Source organism: Procambarus clarkii, chromosome 13 (assembly GCF_040958095.1).
Source record: "Procambarus clarkii isolate CNS0578487 chromosome 13, FALCON_Pclarkii_2.0, whole genome shotgun sequence".
Lineage (NCBI taxonomy): Eukaryota > Metazoa > Arthropoda > Malacostraca > Decapoda > Cambaridae > Procambarus > Procambarus clarkii.
The window spans coordinates 13,132,988-13,154,066 of record NC_091162.1 but is presented as its reverse complement, the minus strand read 5'-3'; the positions used below and the strand labels follow the sequence as shown (position 1 = coordinate 13,154,066).

The 21,079-nt window shown below is 38.7% G+C and overlaps 1 protein-coding gene across 4 annotated transcripts in view; it reads right to left on the bottom strand.

Annotated features, from left to right (window-relative positions):
• Window positions 1-8,159: 8,159 nt before the first annotated feature.
• The window catches only part of LOC123757060 (pseudouridylate synthase RPUSD2), a 443,933-nt gene continuing 431,013 nt past the window's right edge, over window positions 8,160-21,079 (bottom strand). For all 4 annotated transcript variants that reach the window (XM_069323649.1, XM_069323646.1, XM_069323647.1 and 1 more), the window contains 5 exons: window positions 18,449-18,639; window positions 18,034-18,237; window positions 16,940-17,131; window positions 15,898-16,094; window positions 8,160-13,823 (listed from right to left, as the gene is read on the bottom strand). In XM_069323649.1, coding sequence (XP_069179750.1) covers window positions 13,746-13,823; window positions 15,898-16,094; window positions 16,940-17,131; window positions 18,034-18,237; window positions 18,449-18,639 — 862 coding nt within the window. In that variant the 3' untranslated portion in view covers window positions 8,160-13,745. The remainder of the gene's footprint in view (window positions 13,824-15,897; window positions 16,095-16,939; window positions 17,132-18,033; window positions 18,238-18,448; window positions 18,640-21,079) is intronic.

Here is a 21,079-nt window from a genome sequence, read left to right as displayed (position 1 = left end):
TGTGAGCATTAATCTGCATCTGCCAATCTTCCTCCCATTTTAAGCCTGTCTGTAGCCCAAGTCCTTGTTTAGTCTCGCGGACACAATGTCTTGTTAGTGTTATACAGAATTATAGGTAGGGACGCAACGTGGCTTTTCTGTTCGTACCAGGCCGGAGGTGACTAGGCTGGGTGCAACCTTGAAGATTCACGAAGCAGTTACGCAAGTACTTACGAACGTGTGTATCTTTCCTCAATCTTTGACGGCTTTGTTTACAATTATTAATCAGTTAATAAGCTCCGAAGCACCATGAGGCTGTTTATAACAATAACAACAGTTGATTGGGAAGTTTTCATGCTTGTATACTGTTTAATAAATGTTAACAAAGCCGTCAAAGACCGAGAAAAGATGAACACGTTCGTAAGTACTTGCGTAACTGCTTCGTGAATCTGGCCCACCTTGAAGACCAAGTTGCCACTCCCTGAAACATAATCGAGGCTGAGTTCTGTTCAGTTCCCCTTATGACATTAGGATTCAGAGGAGGTAATTTCCCCCTACCAGGAACGCTCATGGAACAGCCTCACTGTTTTTGCCCAGGGTTGAGCAGTCAAGGTTTAAGAAGAAAAAATGCAATATGATTAAAGAAGATTTACTCACGATGACAGAACTAAATGGTTTAGGAAAAACCTGATTGATGTACATTTTGAGTACGCACACACACAGTACACTCGACGAAATCGCGTGAGACCAATTGTTTTAGAAACAAATTGGAGTATATGAAAACAAAATGTTGTCCCCTGGGTAGTGTTATTTTAACGTCTTGAAGGTTACCTGACAAATTGTCACAGTTCTAGGTAAGGAGTCGCCAGCCTTCAGGTAACCTTAGCCAGATAGGCATTTATTAATGCTTTTCACTGTTAATTATTGTTCATTTTATTTTCAGTGATGAATAATTGTTTAAATTTATGATCATTTGGGATCACGACACGAAATAGAGTAAAGGTAACTGAAACTAACGATCCCAACATATTCTATTATAGAAGTTTAATGGAAGTCAAAGTGAAATGGTGAAACCCTTCACTATACTTATTATTATCACAGAAAATAGGACGAGTTCTGCAAGAATATTGTCTTGCAAATGGTGTTTATTAGCAGTGTGTGGGGTTTATGATCCTTACGGATTAATCTATGAAGACGTAAGTGGTCCCGGGTTCGACTCCCACGACAGGACGGAGACGTTTGGGCACTTTCCTTTCACCTAGCAGCAAATAGGTACCAAGAAGTTAGGCAGCTGATGAGGGTTGCATCCGCAGGAAGCCAGTCGTTGGTCTAGAGATTCCTTGATAAGTCTTGACAAGCTTCATGGAAAATGGTAACCCACTCCGGGCATGGTAGTAATATGCCACCTCAATTACTACGGGCTCACCATAGCCCGTGCTACTTGGAACTTGTTGTTCTAGGTAGCGAATCTTAAACAACAATGGGTAGTTTTCTCGCGACGAGGCGTTCTGGGCATCCAGGCTCGTGTTTACATCATGTTCAGCATACGGCATTAAAGGTGGTTTGGCTCAAAATCATCAATGAACGTAAATAATGTGATGAGAACTAAGGACAGCAGACATGTGTGCGCTAATATCACCGAAGAAAACGTTTTTGGGGGAATCCTTTCATAATTTATTTTGATAGGATGTTTTCTCGAAAGATTTGTTTTTCAAACGTTAAGGTGTGTGATACAAATGCATAAGAACATAAGAATCAAGAAAACTGCATGCGTTCTAAGATGCACTCAATACTTTTAGATAGATAGTTTTTAGGCTAGTCAGCAGTTGTATCAGTAATATTAGTATGATACTAACATCAGAAGAAATAATCAGTGTATAACAAAGCCTGATAGCGTGAACTGCGACGAATTGAGAATGACGAGGCTGTAAGACCTGTCTGGCCAACTCTCGGGTTATAATTTTGATAATAAACTTTTGCTAAAACTCATGATAACTCATGCTATAAACTTTAATGAAACAAAGGTCCAATAATCATAATTTTCGTGAAGCTGCAATAACATTATATACAGTATTAGGTTCAGTGTAAAAGAGAAAAATTAACACCTTTTGGCAATACGGGGGAGGGACTTTGACCAGACTTCATCTTATTTGCCACAAGATGGCTTTGTTGATCACTGTTGTTGTTATTGTGCAGGAGGGAGGGACTGTGTTTAGAGCCACAGAGCGTTGTTGAGCATTTCTCTCCACTAATGTCTTGTTCCTTGTCCTGATGCTGCTTGGGCGTTACCTTGTTCCTCACAGTTTAAGACTGACAAATGTAGGGTTCCGAGCCTAGGTAATAGTGATAGTTACTAGCCGAAAAGTGTTGAAATTGCCAAGTCTGATTGCAAAACAGATCTGGGATCATTATTATAGGAATTTAAAACCCCCCCAAAAAATCGGCGAATAAATCGAAATAAGGCAAATACGATACCTGAATATATTTATGAATCCAGGTATAAAGTCGATATATAATTTATATATCGACACCAATTAGAACGCGAAACAATGTATATAAATGGGATTAGTTTTAGATTCAGGAAAGACCTGGGTATATATACTGATTTGGAAACAGAGCTATTGATTTGTGGAAGAGAATACCGGGTTATCATAATAGAAGTGGGATAACTTGATTGCTTCAAGGGTGGAGTGAACATATGTATGAGTGAGTTTTGGTGGATGTAAACAGCTGTCACATATGAGCAAATAGGCTTTCTACATTTACAGTTTGTATGTTGTATGGACGGTCCCTATTCTGCTGTATGAACGTTCCTTCTGATGTATGGACGTTCCTTGTTCTGTTGTATAGACGTTACTTGTTCAATCGTAGCGGAAGGACTGGAGAGTAACAACTAAGGTAGTGTTTGGTGCTTCATGACCTGTAAACATAAGCGGTCTGACCCTTATAGATGCTGTGGGCCTGTGACGTCAGAGGCATATTGCCTTGCTATTGGCGGATACATAACCGTTCAGCACATTCAAATTCAGAATCAAGGGCTGACACCATTAAATCTCTCTAAGCAGGTAATTGAGTACTATCTTATCACATCCAAGCCGCGTCCACAGCCTGACTCACATCAGTACCATATGTCGTCTAGACCTTATCTTTTAAGATAGTGATTTTTTTTAGCACTGAGGATAGATAAGTTATCAAGTCTGTTTACGGGGTGAGGTCATTTTTTCGCCTTAATGTTTAAGTGGGGTGATAAATGTTTAGATACGCAAACTCTGAGAATGACTTCCACGCTTAATGTTAACACGGCTGACTTGTTTAGCGTGAATGTAAAGTTTGTGTTATATAACGTTTTACAACCATACTGGAATAGCACTCTCTTGATAAATACTTGAAGTGTGTAACCCATCGTTACCACAGCCTATGGACCCGGGTTCAATCCCTGGACAGGATTAGCAATTCCTGGACTGGATTAGTCCTCAGACGAGACGTCTACAAAATTATATTGTAAAAAAAATATCCGAATTTACCCTGAACAACATTACTTATTTAAAATGCAATATCAACAAAACTCATAGGGCTTACGTATATAAATTAAAGGAACGCAATCCTCTGCTGAAAATAAGGTCTAGATCCTCTACCTTTCTGATAAAAAGTGCACAAATTATTGAGGTCGAGGAGAGTGCATCACTCCCTTGGCAGGGGACACTACCTTGGGAGACTTGTACCTGCGTCTCAACACTTCTGAGTATATCCACCACCTGCCTTACTAACATAAAGCTACTCGTACAAATGCTTCAACCTGTCCTCGGGCTAAGTTCGTTCAAGCGGCTGCCAACCCCCCCCCCCCTCCTAAAGACGCATTCGTCTGTTTTAATGTACCGTGTCCTCAAATTATTTTTTCTCAAATTTTATATTATATATATTAGTATTTTAATAAATTTTGAATAATTTTAATTCTATTTTGTGTATGATTAGGCGCAGGTTAAGTTAGGTGTTTAGCTTATGTTTGCAATTATTTGTATCGCAGTGCGTGAGATGTGATTCGAACAGAAAACGCGAACGAAGCACTGATCGATCAAAGTTTGAAAATCGGTCGCTAGCCGTGCATAACAACCAGTCCTCATCAACAGCGGCCAAATGCTCGTTAATTCACTCGTCAAACTCCCTGTTTATAAATGAAAAACACTACATAAGGCTCTCAAGTGATGACGTGTTTGTGTACTGTCCTGAGTAGTGCTTCGTTCACGACCTCTGCTCGAATCGCACCTCCAAATCCTTCACCCACATACTGCAAATACCAATAATGGAATCTAACCCACTAACCAAGCCTAGGCCTCACTATGCAACACATTCTAGTAATATATATAATAATATTAACTTACGTTTGAGAAAATAGAAATTTTGAATACGCAGTACGTTAAAATTTGAGCGTCTGAGTCGGCTGCTGAACCTTGGACTCACTTTTCAATCCGCCTGAGTACAGGTTGAAAAGTGAGTTTTTCATTCATAAAAGATGAAGTTTTGAGGTACGATTTACGAACCTTTTTAAGGCTGAAATCGTTAAAAGATAAATGTTGACCGGTGTCGTTATCGGTTAATCAGTTTCAATCACCTAACTGCCTAATTAGTTGGAAGTTGCTCGCATGTGTACATCATTGTGCATCGGAATTGCAACATGGCGGCGGATTAGTGAGGGCGGGCCACACGTGGGTGATGCTAGAGGGCAGAAGAGGTCACCTTGGCTTGTCCCTTGCTCCCCCCCCCCCCCCGTGGTCGTCACAGCCACTCACTCCGTCGCCCCCCCCCCCCCTCTCTCTCTCTCTCTCTTTCTCTTTCTCTTTCTCTTTCTCTTTCTCTCTCTTACCCCCTGATGTGTTTACACCCACTTGTAAATATTTAGATAAGTTGACTCCATTAGTACTCTCCAATTAACATTTAAATGTCCCAGTAAATGAGGGTGCCGGTAGTACAGTTGGGTTCATTCTCAACACACAATCGAGAATTTCGGGTTCGAATCCTGGGCGGAACAAATGGTTGGGCACATTTCCTTTCACCTAATGTTCCTGTTCACCTAGCAGCAAGTAGGTAGTCAGGAGTTAGTCACTAATTTTACCCTGGGGTTGGGGGTGGGGGGCACATCGACAAAAAAGTTTAATGTGTAAGAATACACTGGCTTTCTGGCTTTCTGTCCTCCGTCACAGTAAATTAAAAAAAACAGAAATTGGAGTGCATACATACACTCCCACAGGGTGAGCCCAATCACTTGGGTTGCACGGTAGAGCGACAGTCTTGCTGCATGCAGGTTGGCGTTCAATCCCCGACCGTCCAATTAGTGGTTGGGCACCATTCCTTTCCCCCGTCCCATCCCAAACCCTTATCCTTATCCCTTCCAAGTGGTATATAGTCGTAATGGCTTGGTGCTTTCTCCTGATACTTCACTCCCTCCCACAGGTGAAACTTGGCAAGGATATTGACCAAGTTAGAAAGATTTTGATATGGTATCATAAAAGACTGATTAGCAAGGTAGATCGTGTATGGTATTGGAGGGAATATATTGAGTAGGATTAGGGCATGAGTATTTGGAAGGAAATAAGTAAAGTTGACTCTAGAGTCAAGTCAGAGTAGGAAACTATTGCAAATGGAGTGCACCAAGGATGGGTAGCATTAAGACTGCCTGCTTGTCTGTCTGTTCCTCGCATGCATGTGTGCTAACGATCATCTCTGACATCCACCATATCTTGCAACAGGAATGGCAAACTGGGGTATAATTATGTCTATTCTCGGGTAAAGGCCTCGTGCCAAGACAAGATTCTAGTCCACGAACTACACGTTATTAACAGTGTATCTCAGTTTTGATCTCTTACTGAGTTAACTGTTTTTGCTGACTGTGGATGTCATTTTTAATGTTTGGTTTCCTGAGTATGTGGTGTGCCGCTATTTGGTTGTGATGTGGGGGGGGGGGGGCCTAGTAAACTAGTAATTTGTTGATAATTTAATCATGTTTTGGATATTTTTGCACAGTACTTCAGTTACACTAAGTTGAACAAGACAAAAATCATTTGGAAAATTGATGCATCAGATGGATAAAACGTATTAACAAAAACAGGGGGTTATGTACACAAGGTGTTGAACAATTTATTCAATCAAGACAGAACTCTTTTTTAAGATTCAAATTAGATACATTTGGCTAAAATTATTTAGGAAAGCATTGGCAAATAGTCGTAGACAGATTGACCAGTCAGGAGGGATCTTGAAGCAAACACCTAGGTAAGGTTTAAAAATAACAGGAACATGATAGGAAACCGGGTGTAAACTGGACCTGCCTCGCATTACACCGTAGGCCTACTATCACTTTTCTGCCTCTCATGGATCAGTTTTCTCAAACTTTGTAATAGCTAAACTTACTTCATTAACTACGATTGTCTTGTTAGTAATTTGTCTGTCATTATAACTATGTTGAACTGCTTGGGGCTCTTACATCACAGATAATTATTGAAGAAACTTCAGCATGGCAAGACATACACTAAGAGGTGGGATATCGGGTTCGTGGCAGGAATTGAGGGATCGGGCGTTGTTAGGTGGGTTAGTGGGAGAGATAGAGCAGGTGGGCTAGAGTAAGTGACTGGATGGGAGGGATTAGGGACCGGACAGGCAGAAGAGATTAGGGATCAAGTGAGTGGGTTGGGAGGATTGGGTGGATGGAGTTTTTGGGATCGGGTGGGCTTGAATATAAGATGGGTAGCAGGTGCATGACTGAAAGTAACAATGAAACATCCTATAGATATCTTCCAAATTGTTCAGTATCTTAAAGGTCTCAAAGTCGGCCTTTTCGTGTCTGGTTTACAATGTATGTAAATATTTGAGGGCCTGTGGCCCTCAAATATTTCTGGTATGAGAGTTAACTTAGTTCTGAGATGATTTTTATGATTATGTTGAACTTTCTTCGAAGCAGGTATCTTTTGAAGATAGTCTCCATGCTTGGATACAGTAGTTCAGATGGGGGTGCACCAGAAACATTTACAGTTGAGTAACCACTTTTTTTTCCTCAAGTCAAAGAATCATATAAATTTTTTGTACTGCATCTTCCACTTGTTGTGCAACTTCAGTGATTGGCAAGTTTGAACTCCTAGGTCCTTTTCTTCATTCGTCTCCTACATGGTTGTTTTAGGTGTGAAATTATTTTTAGAATGGTATATGCCATCTATGCTAGACATTTGTGATGGTTATGTATGTAAAGTTTGTCTCAATCTTAACCTCGTAACCGAGGAAATGCTTAATCTTCTAACTTGCTTAGAAATTTTTCAGACACTTCCTGGATCGACTTGAGAATGGTCCAGGACGGACCGAAACGTCGTCGTCCCTTCACCTTCTAGTGTGTGGTCTGATCAACATTCTTCAGCCACGTTATTGTGACTCATCGCCTGCACTTCCTTGATGTTTTGCTTATCGGTCTTTCCTTCTTTTGCAATGTTTATTAATTTGTTTTTCTCCATAACATCTGCATACTTTTCAGCGACTGCGTTCTCGGTGTTTACCGTGTTTGTTGCATTATCCTCTGGATTCAGTCCAGACAGAAATATTGGCATTGCAATCAATTATACTGTATATAATAAAAATAGATATGATCCATTAATTTTCCATATAGGATATAAACTGTGCATTGTGTAGGATTGCATGGAGGAAAATGTTTATTTAGATTGGGATTGATACAATAACCTGTTGCATGATAGGAAAAATTACATAACTCTTCTCTTAAGCAACATAAGTTTACAGTACAGTATAATGATTTAAAAAAATGCATCTGCATTAATATATGGAGACACACAATTGTAATTAGTGTAATTTTGGTATAATTTTCATACGTTGCATTCGTTATATACAGTGGAGCAGTTCAGTCTCCACAAGGCCTCAGTACAGTATAGAGTGTGATTCCCTCGATGTTGTCAGCATACTAGTCCAATCGTAAGGTTGCGCGTGGTGCGGAGCTGGCTACAATACAGTGAAACTTTACAACCGCCTAAAACCACACCTTGTTACCAACCTGCAAAAGTGGGTTGGTACACAACCCTGCAAAACACAGGAGTGATGATGCCAGATCCTTTGTTATCTACTTAATATTTATCCTGAAGATAAATATTTTCTCTAAAAATTATATATTCAACATTTAGGATAAATACAAAATGTTTAGCACCCAAACCTTTATTAATATGTAACACTGAAATTTACTCCGGATTGAAACTTGCACAGTCATAAAACAATAAAACAAAGTAAAGAATTATACAATCCTAACTGGGACACACAACTTTCCACCTTCTGACCAAAACAGTACGGTACATTGCTATGCATTTTTTTGCAACTGTACAGTATTATTTACAATACCACAAACACAACCAGATTCTTAAATACTATAACAAAGTTAAACTTTCTTACTTAAGAAAATCACCCCTGTCCCCAATTTGTGCTTGCACCAGTTAATTACAAACTCTAAAAATGGATTACACAAGATTTGTGTTGTAGGACTAATTTTACGGTAACAATTTTTTTTAAGGTCAAATAATCAGTTCAAGAAATACAGTAGGAAACCCTACATAAATAATTCCTTAAAAAACAAAAATAAAAAAATTAAAAATTCAACAGTTTGGAGTACACTACAGAGCTAAGCCACAAACTGATGATAGGGAAGGTTAACCGTACAACTTGATATGATCCATTCCTCTATAAAATAAGGGCAGAGGTGATGTAACTAGAAAATCTTACCCTTTTTTTTTTTCGTTTTGTTTTTAAGATTTGCAGGTCATACCTCCTTGCTGCACCACCTTCAGCCCCAAAATGAAGCAAAGAAGAGACTGAAGCAATTATATATGTGCCTGTACACTACATACATGATCTATGGATTCTGTATTGGTGATAGTTTTACTATAAAAAATCTAATTAACTAATACAAATTCCTGGTAATGAAGTAATTTACTGATTCTATTATATTTACCATGGACACAAGCGAGTGATGTTAGAAACCTGAGACTGTGTAGCACGTATGCTTGCGCTGTGCCCTAATTCATGAAACCTCTTTATTGTACGACTTGGGTACTTGTACCTCTTAAATACAGTATGTGCTGTCTGTTCTTTCAAAATATGAACTATATTAAATCAAAAGTTTCTAAGAGTAGACCATAGATCATGTACTTGTAACAGGAAGAAGAGGGCATGAGGGATGAAGTACCTACTAGGCTGACGCTACCATTTTTATTCCCTCGCACATTTCGTGAGTACGGCAGGCAAGATGGCAAGCCTGTAAGAAATGCTTATCTCTATTCATTTACAATAACGGTGAAAAAGTTTGCTACCAAATAATGGTAAAGGAAATACATTTTATTAACTGATTTCATTTCAGAATATATATGCCAAATAATGGTAAGTACAGTAAATTAATTTAACTTATATTTATCTTCTGAAATGAAAACGACTAATTTCAATATACAGTATATATAAAATCACTTGAGGTGTTACTTTTACTCTGAATATAGTAAGGTTGCTTAACCTAATATATTCAACTTGCCTGTTGTCTAAAAAGCCTACCTCTATTTAGTTTTTCAAAAAAGTTAATGATTCTTCCAGTAATTACACAAATGAGAAATTTGCTTGTGAATCGTCAATAGAGAAAGAGGAAACTTGTGGTAATTAGGGAAGGATTGGGCGAGCGTCAGTGAAGGGATGACTTCCTGAGCTGGTCCGATGGGAATGTTGCTGAACAGAGTAAACCGCTTCACATCCATGGCTCTCCTACATAGGGCAAGGGCTGATGGGTCAACCAATTAAGAGAATTATACAGTGTAATACAATAACAGGAGTAGTATAAAGTGAAAGAAGCATTATATGGACTTATTTGTTAGAGAAGATAATAAATTATTCACAGGAAAATAGGCATTTCAATTCCATCATAAAATTTCTAGTACTAAACTATTTCCTTCTAACCTGATATGCATCAAGAGGGCTACAGATATTTCGGTAAAAAGACTTATTTATGCCAACTTGCCTGTGAACAGCAATTCTCTATGGTAAGACCTGCCCCCCCACTACCATGGCTACTCTGGATGTGACTATTTGTTTTTACCAAGGTCTTACAACAATGCATGGAAGTATACGAGATTATTAAAGAAGACCCTATTGCTAATTTTGAGTTTAGAATGTTTCAGTACTGCTCCCATGACATAAATTGCTCTAACAGCATTCAGAAGCAGTATGGAAAAGTGAGTAATCTCAAAACAGCGGATAGAGGTCGAGAATACTGGTAATGTAGGTAGGACGACCACTGTTGTGTGACTTGATCTTCAGCCTCACAAGTTTCATGCTTGGGATCTCAACTGTACTTCATTTCATAAAATATTTTGAAGCAATTAACTTTCTTATTGTACTGTAACAATGGTAACAGACTATCATTAGCTTAATGTGCTTGTCCCTTCTCCCATTATCATTAAAATGATATTAAAGCTATAAACAAAATTTTATAATTAAATGCCTTACCAGCTAAGAATTGTATGTCTAGGATATCGAGGTAGGGACTTAAGTCAAAGCTATACAGTCGTGTGTATTATGGCGGGAGATGCTTATCCAGAGATTTTCCTACATACATTGAGTAATACTTGTAAATAAATGCTAAAATATTATCTAAAGCATGTGGTTATTTACACATTAATAATATACTCTACCTGGCTCCTCTGACTCGATCAAAACACTAGTTTAATATTTTCTCCAAGAAAAATCCATCTAATCACATTATTGCTACTATTGGATTGTATTTTTCCTGATACCACAGCACCCAAACGTTTGTTACTATGCCAAAAAATTTTATGCACTATCCAGGCAATTGTTTGTTTACATATTCAATAAGACTAATTTTCACTGTTAAACATAGCAAAATAATCCATATTGAAATGTCAGTCAAAGTCCTCATTAAATGATCTTTATCTAATTTTCAGGTGGGCTGAAACAAACTAACGGTCATAAACGAGTGACCGGGTGCTCTATCATGTATAAAATGAAGGCAACAATTCTATCAATATTATTATAATAATTATTATACCCTTCTGATGTGTCTACCCAAGGCTGAGTGTACCAGAGCCACTCTGCTATAGTTGCTCCCAAGTCATCTGAAAGTATCCATAACTTGTAGATAACATGAGTCTCTATGCTGAGTTTGTGTCAAACGTCCTGTGAGATGCAGATGCCGGGGCAAGCTACAGCAAAGTACTCGGCCTCATAATTACAATGATCTAAGGCACAGTTCGAGAAAGAGCTTGTTACCAAGAATATTCTCAGTATAAGGCTCAGAAACCAGTAGAAAAGTTGGGAAGGCATATTTCGGAGCAGGCATACCAACCTAATATTAATGGCCAATTCTTGACCAGTTTATATGGCATTGAGCTCTGGCATCATGAAGCTAGCTAACAGATACATGGTAGGGAGGCCCATTCCTTTATATATTATAAGTAACAATCCTTAACACTAACCAGACAGGAAAGCTTCTTCACAGGGTATACGATTTGTCTTCCGGCACACCATAAGCTTTCTACAGCAACTGCATTTTTGGGAAATTTACAGATTTACTATGCCTTTATTGTACCACATTGTACAATACATTCATCATACCTGTACATTGTCAAAGTTTAAAATAAAAATTGTTGTACTGAACTGACTCTGAGCATCACAGTGAGTGGAAATTCTTTCCTGTCTTTGGAGCCCTTGAATTTGCCCCAGCATGTATCTGTCATCGCATAAATTGCGCCGAGATGCATAAATAATGCACATCCTCCAACTATCTTCTTAGCATATGGAGGTCACATGAAATGGGAATGAACCATTTGTGTTGTGACAGGGGATTCTGCGTCACATTGCAATACTTTTGTGGCTGATTTTTGTCATGAATCATTGGTCATGACTAGTCAGGCAGCAATATCTGCTGAATGATACAATGTTGTGCAAGTAAAAAACAATAAAATAAAATTAAAAAGAGAACTATACCTAAATCAATACACACAACTATCAATACCTAAGAGATCTGCAGTACTTTAAAAGCAGAAATGTCCTCTAAAATGCAGATTTAAAGACTCTGCTATAGCTCTAACGGAAAACTGAATATCATAGAAGAAACGGTCATCTACCCGCTCAACAAATATCTACAGGTTTATGGCGAATATACAAGATCACTTGTATTTACATTAAAGATGCATTATACATTCCATATCACCTTAACCTAAGGTAAAACAATTTGTACAACAGACTTTATGACTCGACTAAGAATAGGAGGCATAAGAACCTGTGCATGAATTGCTAATTATTAAAAGTTAACTTTCATTTTCCCATTGTTAATTTCATCATTCCCTACATGATAAATTACATCCTCAAGACTGCTAAGGTTTAAAAACAGATCAGATTCATAAAAAATGTGATACATATGCAATGCAATGTTTTTGTCATAACACGTGCTCTTAACAAAGTGCCAAGCATGGAAATTCCACTACTTCACTATGACCCTGCTTGCAGGGTCTCAGACGGCACATGACAATCACCAGCAGTCAGTATATGAAGGCGAAGTCTAGCTCCGCAGTTGTAGATGCCAAGCACAGGCAGCAGATGTGGTGTTGCTAAGTGGTGTGTTGAGAGCTCATAGAACCTGCTCTATGGCAACAAGGACCTGAGGGACGTATGGCCAGCACTCTCATGCAAGAGTCCTCGCAACTACAACGCAGCACAGAGCACCACCTGACATTAGCTGACATACTTAAAACTTAGCATCTAGTGGCACACTGACTGCATTCCTTGAATTTAATACAACTAATTGACAGTATAAAATATTTAGTACTTTCTAATGAAAATGTCCTTATAACTAAACAGTATGTATTATTCCCTTGCTTCTCAGCCTCTATTAATATTAATTTTACACAACAGCATAAAGAGTTCATTTCAATGCACCATAATAGTTTGTATGTCAGCTGCTACATGATTCACTGCATGAAATATGGGGGTGACATTATAACACTGAGGGGTGAGGACAACCTTGGAGCAAGCCATCAAGATACGATACCTAACTTTAAAAACTGCAAGCAAATTATTTCTCCGTATCTTTGCATGGCTTTTCCAAATTCAACTATAATATATTATGTCTTGAAAGAATTGTCAATAAATTAATCTATAACTAATTCCATTCAATACAGGAAATTACAGTGCTTAAACTTAATATATACTAGGTAGCAGATTTGCCATCAAAAACTTTTTTCACTGTATTACCTCTTATATGAAAGTGACAATCCAATGTTATTTCTGTCTTTATAATCAGCAGTTGACAAACACAAAATCCTTCCACATATGGTATAGTTCTCATCTTAAAATGCAACTACAGTAATCATTTCTTATCATTGTGAAACTTGTCTGCTAACTTACCTTCATCCATCACTATCAAAAGTATATGAACACTTACAGAACACCATGACCAAGATAACTGTCATCAATAATATATCCTACTTGTGCAATGAATTATTGATTAAAAAACTAAATAACATAAAAGTTGACAGTTTCAAGTCAAATGCTTGTGTTCACTTATGATTGTGTCATAGTAGCACCTTCTTGAAAGTTAGTCTCCACAGATAATTCTTGTGAAAATGGTCCTCTGCATAACATTCATTCAAATATTTTCTAGCAGCATTATCAATGTTTCCTTAATCCCCTGATTTTTATCTTTGCCTGCATTCTTACATGCCTCCATTCTTGACTATTCATTGTTCCTCTTCTGGGTTTCCCCATTCTTCATGAGCCCAGTCAGGTAACTTGGTCTCAAACTGCCATCCAGGACCCTAAAAATATATTTACATATGTTTTTATAGAAACATTTACAACCTAGTACAAGAAACCATTATTTAAGATGATTATTTAATATACAATTCATCATTTCTCACTAAACACCAGCTTGGTAAGTGAAAAAATCTTTAACCATACCTAACTCCAATGCTTTGGTATATATCTTCAAGCCAACCCTATACCTCGAGTGTCTTTTCTGCCAAAATCCACAACTTGGTATGTTTGCTTCTCCTTTTACTTTTGTTCATTCTATCCATTTACTCATGAAATTTTCTAGTTATTGTGTTGTCTCATCATAAGAACAGAGCCCAAAGCATTTAAGAACATGAGCATGTTCCATACCATTCCATCCTTATCACATGCAGGCGATGAGTCACAAAAATGTGGCTGAAGTATGTTGACCAGACCACACACTAGAAGGTGAAGGGACGACGACGTTTCAGTCCGTCCTGGACCATCCTCAAGTCGATTGTCGACTTGAGAATGGTCCAGGACGGACAGGAACGTCGTCGTCCCTTCACCTTCTAGTGTGTGGTCTGGTCAACATCCTTATCACATCTCTCACCCCTACCCAAGTTGCCTGCATGACCTCCACTGGCTTTCACATTATCAAATACAGTACAATACTGTACGTGTATATAAAATGGCTGCAGAACCATCACACGTTCTTCCCCTATTCCAGCTCAAACTCCGAACTACTAAGTTATTTGTTCCCAGGCATGAATGAATCTTCCTACATAATTATTCACTGCTTCACACAGCCACCCTCTGACACTGCTTCACACAGCCACCCTCTGACACTGCTTCACACAGCCACCCTCTGACACTGCTTCACACAGCCACCCTCCGACACTGCTTCACACAGCCACCCTCCAACACTGCTTCACACAGCCACCCTCCGACACTGCTTCATACAGCTTTTGTCAAATCCAATAATGCAGTGCATGCCAGTGGATTTTTTATGTTATAAAATTACAAGCTATTATTCTTTAATAAGCATTATTTAAATAAATTAGTGTAAGGTCATTTCTTTTGTAAACTGTACCATTTGGTTGCTCCCATAGGCAAGAGCCTGCTGTTCCCATGAACAGGTCACATTCCCCACCACGGAAGTTTTCATATGCCTTGATGGTGCCTTGGAACTGGTCTCTACTACTTTGAGGCTCCATTCTGCACCAATCTATCCCCCCTTTACAGGGGCACAAGTGGATCAAGAGATTAATCCGCTACCAAGGGCGCTTGACAGCTGGGTGGACAGCGCTTCGGATTCGTAGTCCTGAGGTTCCTGGTTCGATCCCCGGTGGAGGCAGAGACAAATGGGCAAAATGTTTCTTTCACCCTGATGCCTCTGTTACCTAGCAGTAAATAGGTACCTGGGAGTTAGACAGCTGCTACGGGCTGCTTCCAGGGGGGGTGTAACAAAAAGGAGGCCTGGTCGAGGACCAGGCAGCGGGGATGCTAAGCCCTGAAATCGTCTCAAGATAACCTCCCACACGATAAAAGAAAGTCGCAAAACACTGAACCATCTCAGAAATTTGTAGAAATCGTCAAACTACCAAATAAAACTTTGCAGCCTTGAATATATATGCATGTGTGTGGGAAACCTAAGGTACAGAGAGTTTTGAAGTGATTAACAATTTGCATTATACTTTGTAGAGCTATACAGTATTGTAGTTAAAAAGGTTGTAAAGCCTCTATAGGATATTTAACAATGAGCTATGTCGTCAACTCTCACTCGAGGGACCCGGGTTCAATCCCTAGGCAGGACAGAAATAGTTAGGCATGTTTCCTTTCACCTCATGCTTTTGTTCACCTAGCAGTTAAATAGGCACCTGGGAAATAGGTAACTGTTGTGGAATGCATCCTGGGGAACGTCAGTTGTTGGCCTTAGTGGTCCTCGATATAAGCCTAAATACATGCTTCCTGTCCCTACAATGGAAATTAAACAATAACTATCCACGAGTGCAGGAAAAAAACTAAAAGTTCCTGAAATGCTTAAATAATGGCTGATCAATGAAGATTTTAATTTAGAAGACTGTAAACTTTAAATCATTGAAAAAGAGAACTTACAGCATATTTAAGAGCATGGAGGTACATCACCAGATCTCGTGGCTTAGGGTCGCGGTATCTCACTTTACACTCATAACAATGCTCATCAATTGTCATTAGGCATGCCTGGTAGCCATACTCCTTAGTGCCTTCACTTGTCTGGGTCCCTGAAGACACAACTACCCCGGCTTCACCCCCTACCAGTCCACTGTTGCATCCTGAAACCATGACATTATTACATAATATGGTAATATGAGCAAAGATAATTAAGAGATTTCAAGTTTTAAACAGTAAAAGCAAAGGTTCTTTCTGAAGGATCTTGATGTGAACGAGTATCTATCTATATCTGTAATGCCTTGTTCCCTCCGGGAACGCCCGTCTGAGGGGGTGGCCATGACAGAAAAGGGGCTTGAACTATTCTGGAATACCTGTACCTTCACAAATCTAATAATGCATACTGCCATCCCCCAACAAAGTTGAACTGCCCCAGTCATATGTGCCAATTTTTGCATCAATTCTGAAAATGTTAGAAATAAGATTTTACATCTGGTTACTATAGAAATTATATAATTGCTAGCAAGGTAATCCAAAGAGCCATTTTAGTAGAACTTAATACAAAGGAAAAGTAAGAAGGAAGTTTCACCTAAACCGGTCAAGTTCATTAGCTTAAAAGTGGCAGTTGTATAGTGATGGAGGACATTGCACATTGCACAAGCTCCCCTTGCCTTGGGCTGATGAGCTAACAGCTAAATGATCAGATGTACACTATATTACTATCTCATCTCATTAGTGATACATGGCACAGACAATCATACAAATGGAAATTTCAAGATATCAGTAGAATAGCAGTTTGTATATGTACTATAGTTAGACTACTATAATCAAAATTTTCTCAAATAATAGTAAATATGTAATTTATTATTGTACCTCTACGATTAAGCCTAAAGCTTCAAGGGAAAAAATATTGTATTACATATGAAGTGTTTTTGTCTTAGGAAATTAATATAAATATTTTGAAATACATGTTTGATTACATACAAGGTATTTTATTTCTGCACCTCACCATTTAATGTCTTTGGAGAAGCAGCTTCAGTCCCAACCATCGATGACTGTATTTCCACTACCGAGGGCCCTATGGCCTTTGGTGATTGGTAGCCGGTAGGAGCGATAAGTGCTGGTGGGGAGGTCACCCGGGGGGAGTTGTTGGCGGTTGGAGACTTCTCTTTAGGGCTTGGAGTGTTGCGCTGTGATCCTCCTGTGAATAATGATACTTTACTATTTTCAAAGAAATGCAGCATAATAGTAAATAGATAGCACCAGGGTACTAGGAAAACTTGTATCTACAGTATTATTTCATGGTGAATATGATGGTAGTTCCTTCGAGCCCGGCAGGTTAGAGCCCCCCCCCCCTTCACTGACAGCACAGATGCATGACCTCGGTGTTTTCTCTTGTATGCATAAAACCTGCACATGTACCTTAAGGGAAATGAGGGTGCCTCTGCCTCCCTGTTTACTAGTGTACTATACAAGAATGTAACTACTCGTACTAGTGGCTGTACAAGAATGTAATAACTCTTGTATATCTCAAATAATGTGTGTTAGAGCAAGACCACTCACATACGTGAGTGGTATGGTATATCAACAAGGGGACACAGGTGGAAACCGAGTACCCAAATGAGCCACAGGGACATTAGAAAGAATTTTTCCAGTGTCAGGGTAGTTAACAGATGGAATGCATTAGGCAGTGATGTGGTGGAGGCTGACTCCATACACAGTTTCAAATGTAAATATGACTGAGCCTATAGACTGAAATCTGTACATCAGTTGATTGACAGCCAAGAGGTGGGACCAAAGAACTGAAGCTCAACCCCTGCAAGCACAACTAGATGAGTACATAATTCCCAGAATAAAGTGGGCAGTTATTCTCATGTAAGAGAAGCTAGGTATAAATTCCTATATGTGATGTATTCTGAATGAGCTACCAAGGTTGAATATTAATAAGAATAAAATACCCACCAAGGTCTTTTATGGTGCTTAATCACCACTTTGTAAGGGTTATGTTAGCAAATTTATGCACTCGTACATATTCACTTGGCAAATCATTTTTGTGTGTACACTTTAAATTGTAAGAAAATAAAAGAATTAATGATACTTCACCTTCCTCTTCAGTGTCTGCCTTGTCACGGCCCTTAAACATGGAGTACTCTGCATCACCATCCATTCCAAGCCAATTTTCAGCATTGTGAATCTTGATCAGGTCTTGAATAAGCTGTTCATCTGTCTTACCAATGATGCCACCCTTTGCTTTGTTGGGCCCAAATACCGTATGATTGTATAGAGGGTCATTGACAATTGGATAGCCTGTAAAGTCAGGAGAAATGGTGAAAATGACCAATAGGCATAAAATGCTTATTTTCCCAAAGCCTTTTAACAGTCATCATACATTTTTCAGTTTTCAGTTTAAAATACAGCACATGAAAAAATATAATATGCTTAGTGAATATTTTTTTTTTCATAGATGCTTTACAATACTATACAGTACTATAACTTACAGAACTACACTATAACTTACCCAGGTACTGAAGATGGACACGAATCTGGTGCATACGGCCTGTGTGGGGGCGACACAGCACTACTGACGTTTTACCATTGTAGGAAAGCCGTTGGAACTCTGTACGACAATCCTTTCCAGTGGGTGAGACTTTGCACACACCAATCTTGTAGCTCACCACCTCTATGGGTTCGTTGCATTCAACATGTTCCCTATTGAGGGAATGAGGTTAGTGATCTGGCATCACAATTATGTATTTTATTATGTGAGAAAGATAAACAATGAGAACTCATTTGAGTCGTCCAAACATAGGGAAAAATCTTTGAAGAAATCTTGATTTGAGGCATGTGTGAGCAGGGTGTAGTTATGCATATCTTAAATAAAAGGGTGGAGGAGGTGAACACAGTGTAGTTATACATGTCTTGTATAAACCCAGTTTTTTTTTATGTAAGTAATAAAGGGAAAAAGAAATAAGAATGCTGGTGGTTATTTTTAGCAAACATGTGCTATTGATTCTACATCTGCCATGTACAATTACCAATTTGAAACTAAATTAAAATTTGGTAAACAACACATTATTTCAAGAATTTCTTTTGTTAACAGATCATCTCTTGACTAGAATGGGTTGCTTTAGTTTTGTCACTTTTCATTCTGGTTTTCTTAAACCATGCTACCAAAGCTGCATTTCAGTTCTTCTGATGAATTCTTAATTCAATTTTCAACCATTTAGAAAAAAAATATTATTGCTGAACATAACTAAATCTCTATTACTCAGGGTAAACAATCTGATGGGTTGGCAGGCAAGGATGTCTTGATGACAATAAACTCATATCTAGAAACATATGGGTTAAGTACTGTAACAAGGAGTGCAGTGGGTTCCAGGAAGTAGGGTGAGTTGCAGGCATCTTTGAGGATCTACAGGAAAACGCTTGAGCACTCAACATCTTACATGCAATTTACAGTATTTCAATTCAACTGCTGTAGTATCAGCAAAACACTGTTTTTTCCATGTTATTGGGCAGTCCCAAATGTATCACTTATGCTGCGCCCCTTGGGAATCTCCGCCAGCAGACTTTAAGATTATGGTTCTTGAAGGAAAAATGAACCAGACTAATCCTCATCTGCTATGTAATATTGCACAGATGCATATAGAAGCAAACTTGGCATCTGACAGCTTCACATACTTCACAGATGGATCAGTAGACCAGCAGGGACAAGAAACCGAAGCTGCAGTTAAAGCAGGAAACTCTGTAAATAGTTGGAGACTCTCAAATGGGTGTTCAACTTTACAAACAGAGATGCTAGCCATTCAAAAGGCTTTGGAACATGCTCTTGCTGAACACCGACAACATGTTATCATACATACAGATTCAAGAACTGCCATTGAAACCTTGCAACAAGAACTCATACATGATAACATCCATCTGATCACAAATGTCATATCATTAATACAAACACTAAAACTTCAAGGCCGTCGGGTACTTATCAACTGGGTGCCAAGTCATGTGGGAATAGTAGGAAATGACATTGCAGACGAAGCTGCAAAACTTGCAACTAAGAGAAGAAATGTAGACATTTACATACCACAGAGTCTATCACAGATTAAGAAAGTAATTAGAAACAGAGCAATGCAAAAGATGTACACTGACCACAACACAGGAGTTACAACATCTGGATCTGCGAGTTGGTACAAGAATTCAACCAACTACGAACCACTTGGTTTGATGAAAGGGAGCAGTAGAACAACAGAAGTACACTTACATCGCATCAGGCTTGGATACCCATGTGTATGGGAAATAGGCTTACAGGTTCCGGAAGATGAGAGGAAATGTCAGCACTGTGGAGAAATGCCCGACAGATCACTGGAACATTATCTAACACAGTGCACAGTTACAAACCCATTAAGATTTCAACTTTGATTCAACAAAGCAGAAGTGGTTAAACACGTGGGACAAAATCTTACTGAAGCGACCATACGAGTTATAAATACTCATGCTCCGCCAAGTAAAACAGAAACAAGCTACACTTAGTGGGCCAGCCAAAGGCTTAGGGCCCGTGCAGGAATATCCCTGCAAAAAAAAACTTATGCTGCAGAAAATATAGTGAACAATACTTGAGCAATGACAACACAGCCATTAATACAATGCTCAGTGAGCTGAACATTACGAAAAACTGAAGATGTCTTATATGTTATGTCAAGCTTACTAGAAACAGCACTAGCTTGCAAGCTTACTAGAAACAACACTAGCTGACATTTACTAGAAAGAACACGAACTGCTAAGCTTAGTACAAACAACAGTAGCCACTAAGCATACCAGAAACAACACTAGCTAACAACACTAATGAAACAACATTACTGGGAACAACATGAGCCACCGAGATTAATAGAAAGAGCTGCCAAGCCTACTACAACACCAGCAGTCATTCATTCTGAAAATATAAATGGTTTTAATTCTTACTACATTCTTCTTACTAGAAATAGAAATATGGTAACTACATTCTTCTTACTAGAAATAGAAGTACTGTAACTACATTCTTCTTACTAGAAATAGAAATATGGTAACTACATTCTTCTTACTAGAAATAGAAATATGGTAACTACATTCTTCTTACTAGAAATAGAAATATGGTAACTACATTCTTCTTACTAGA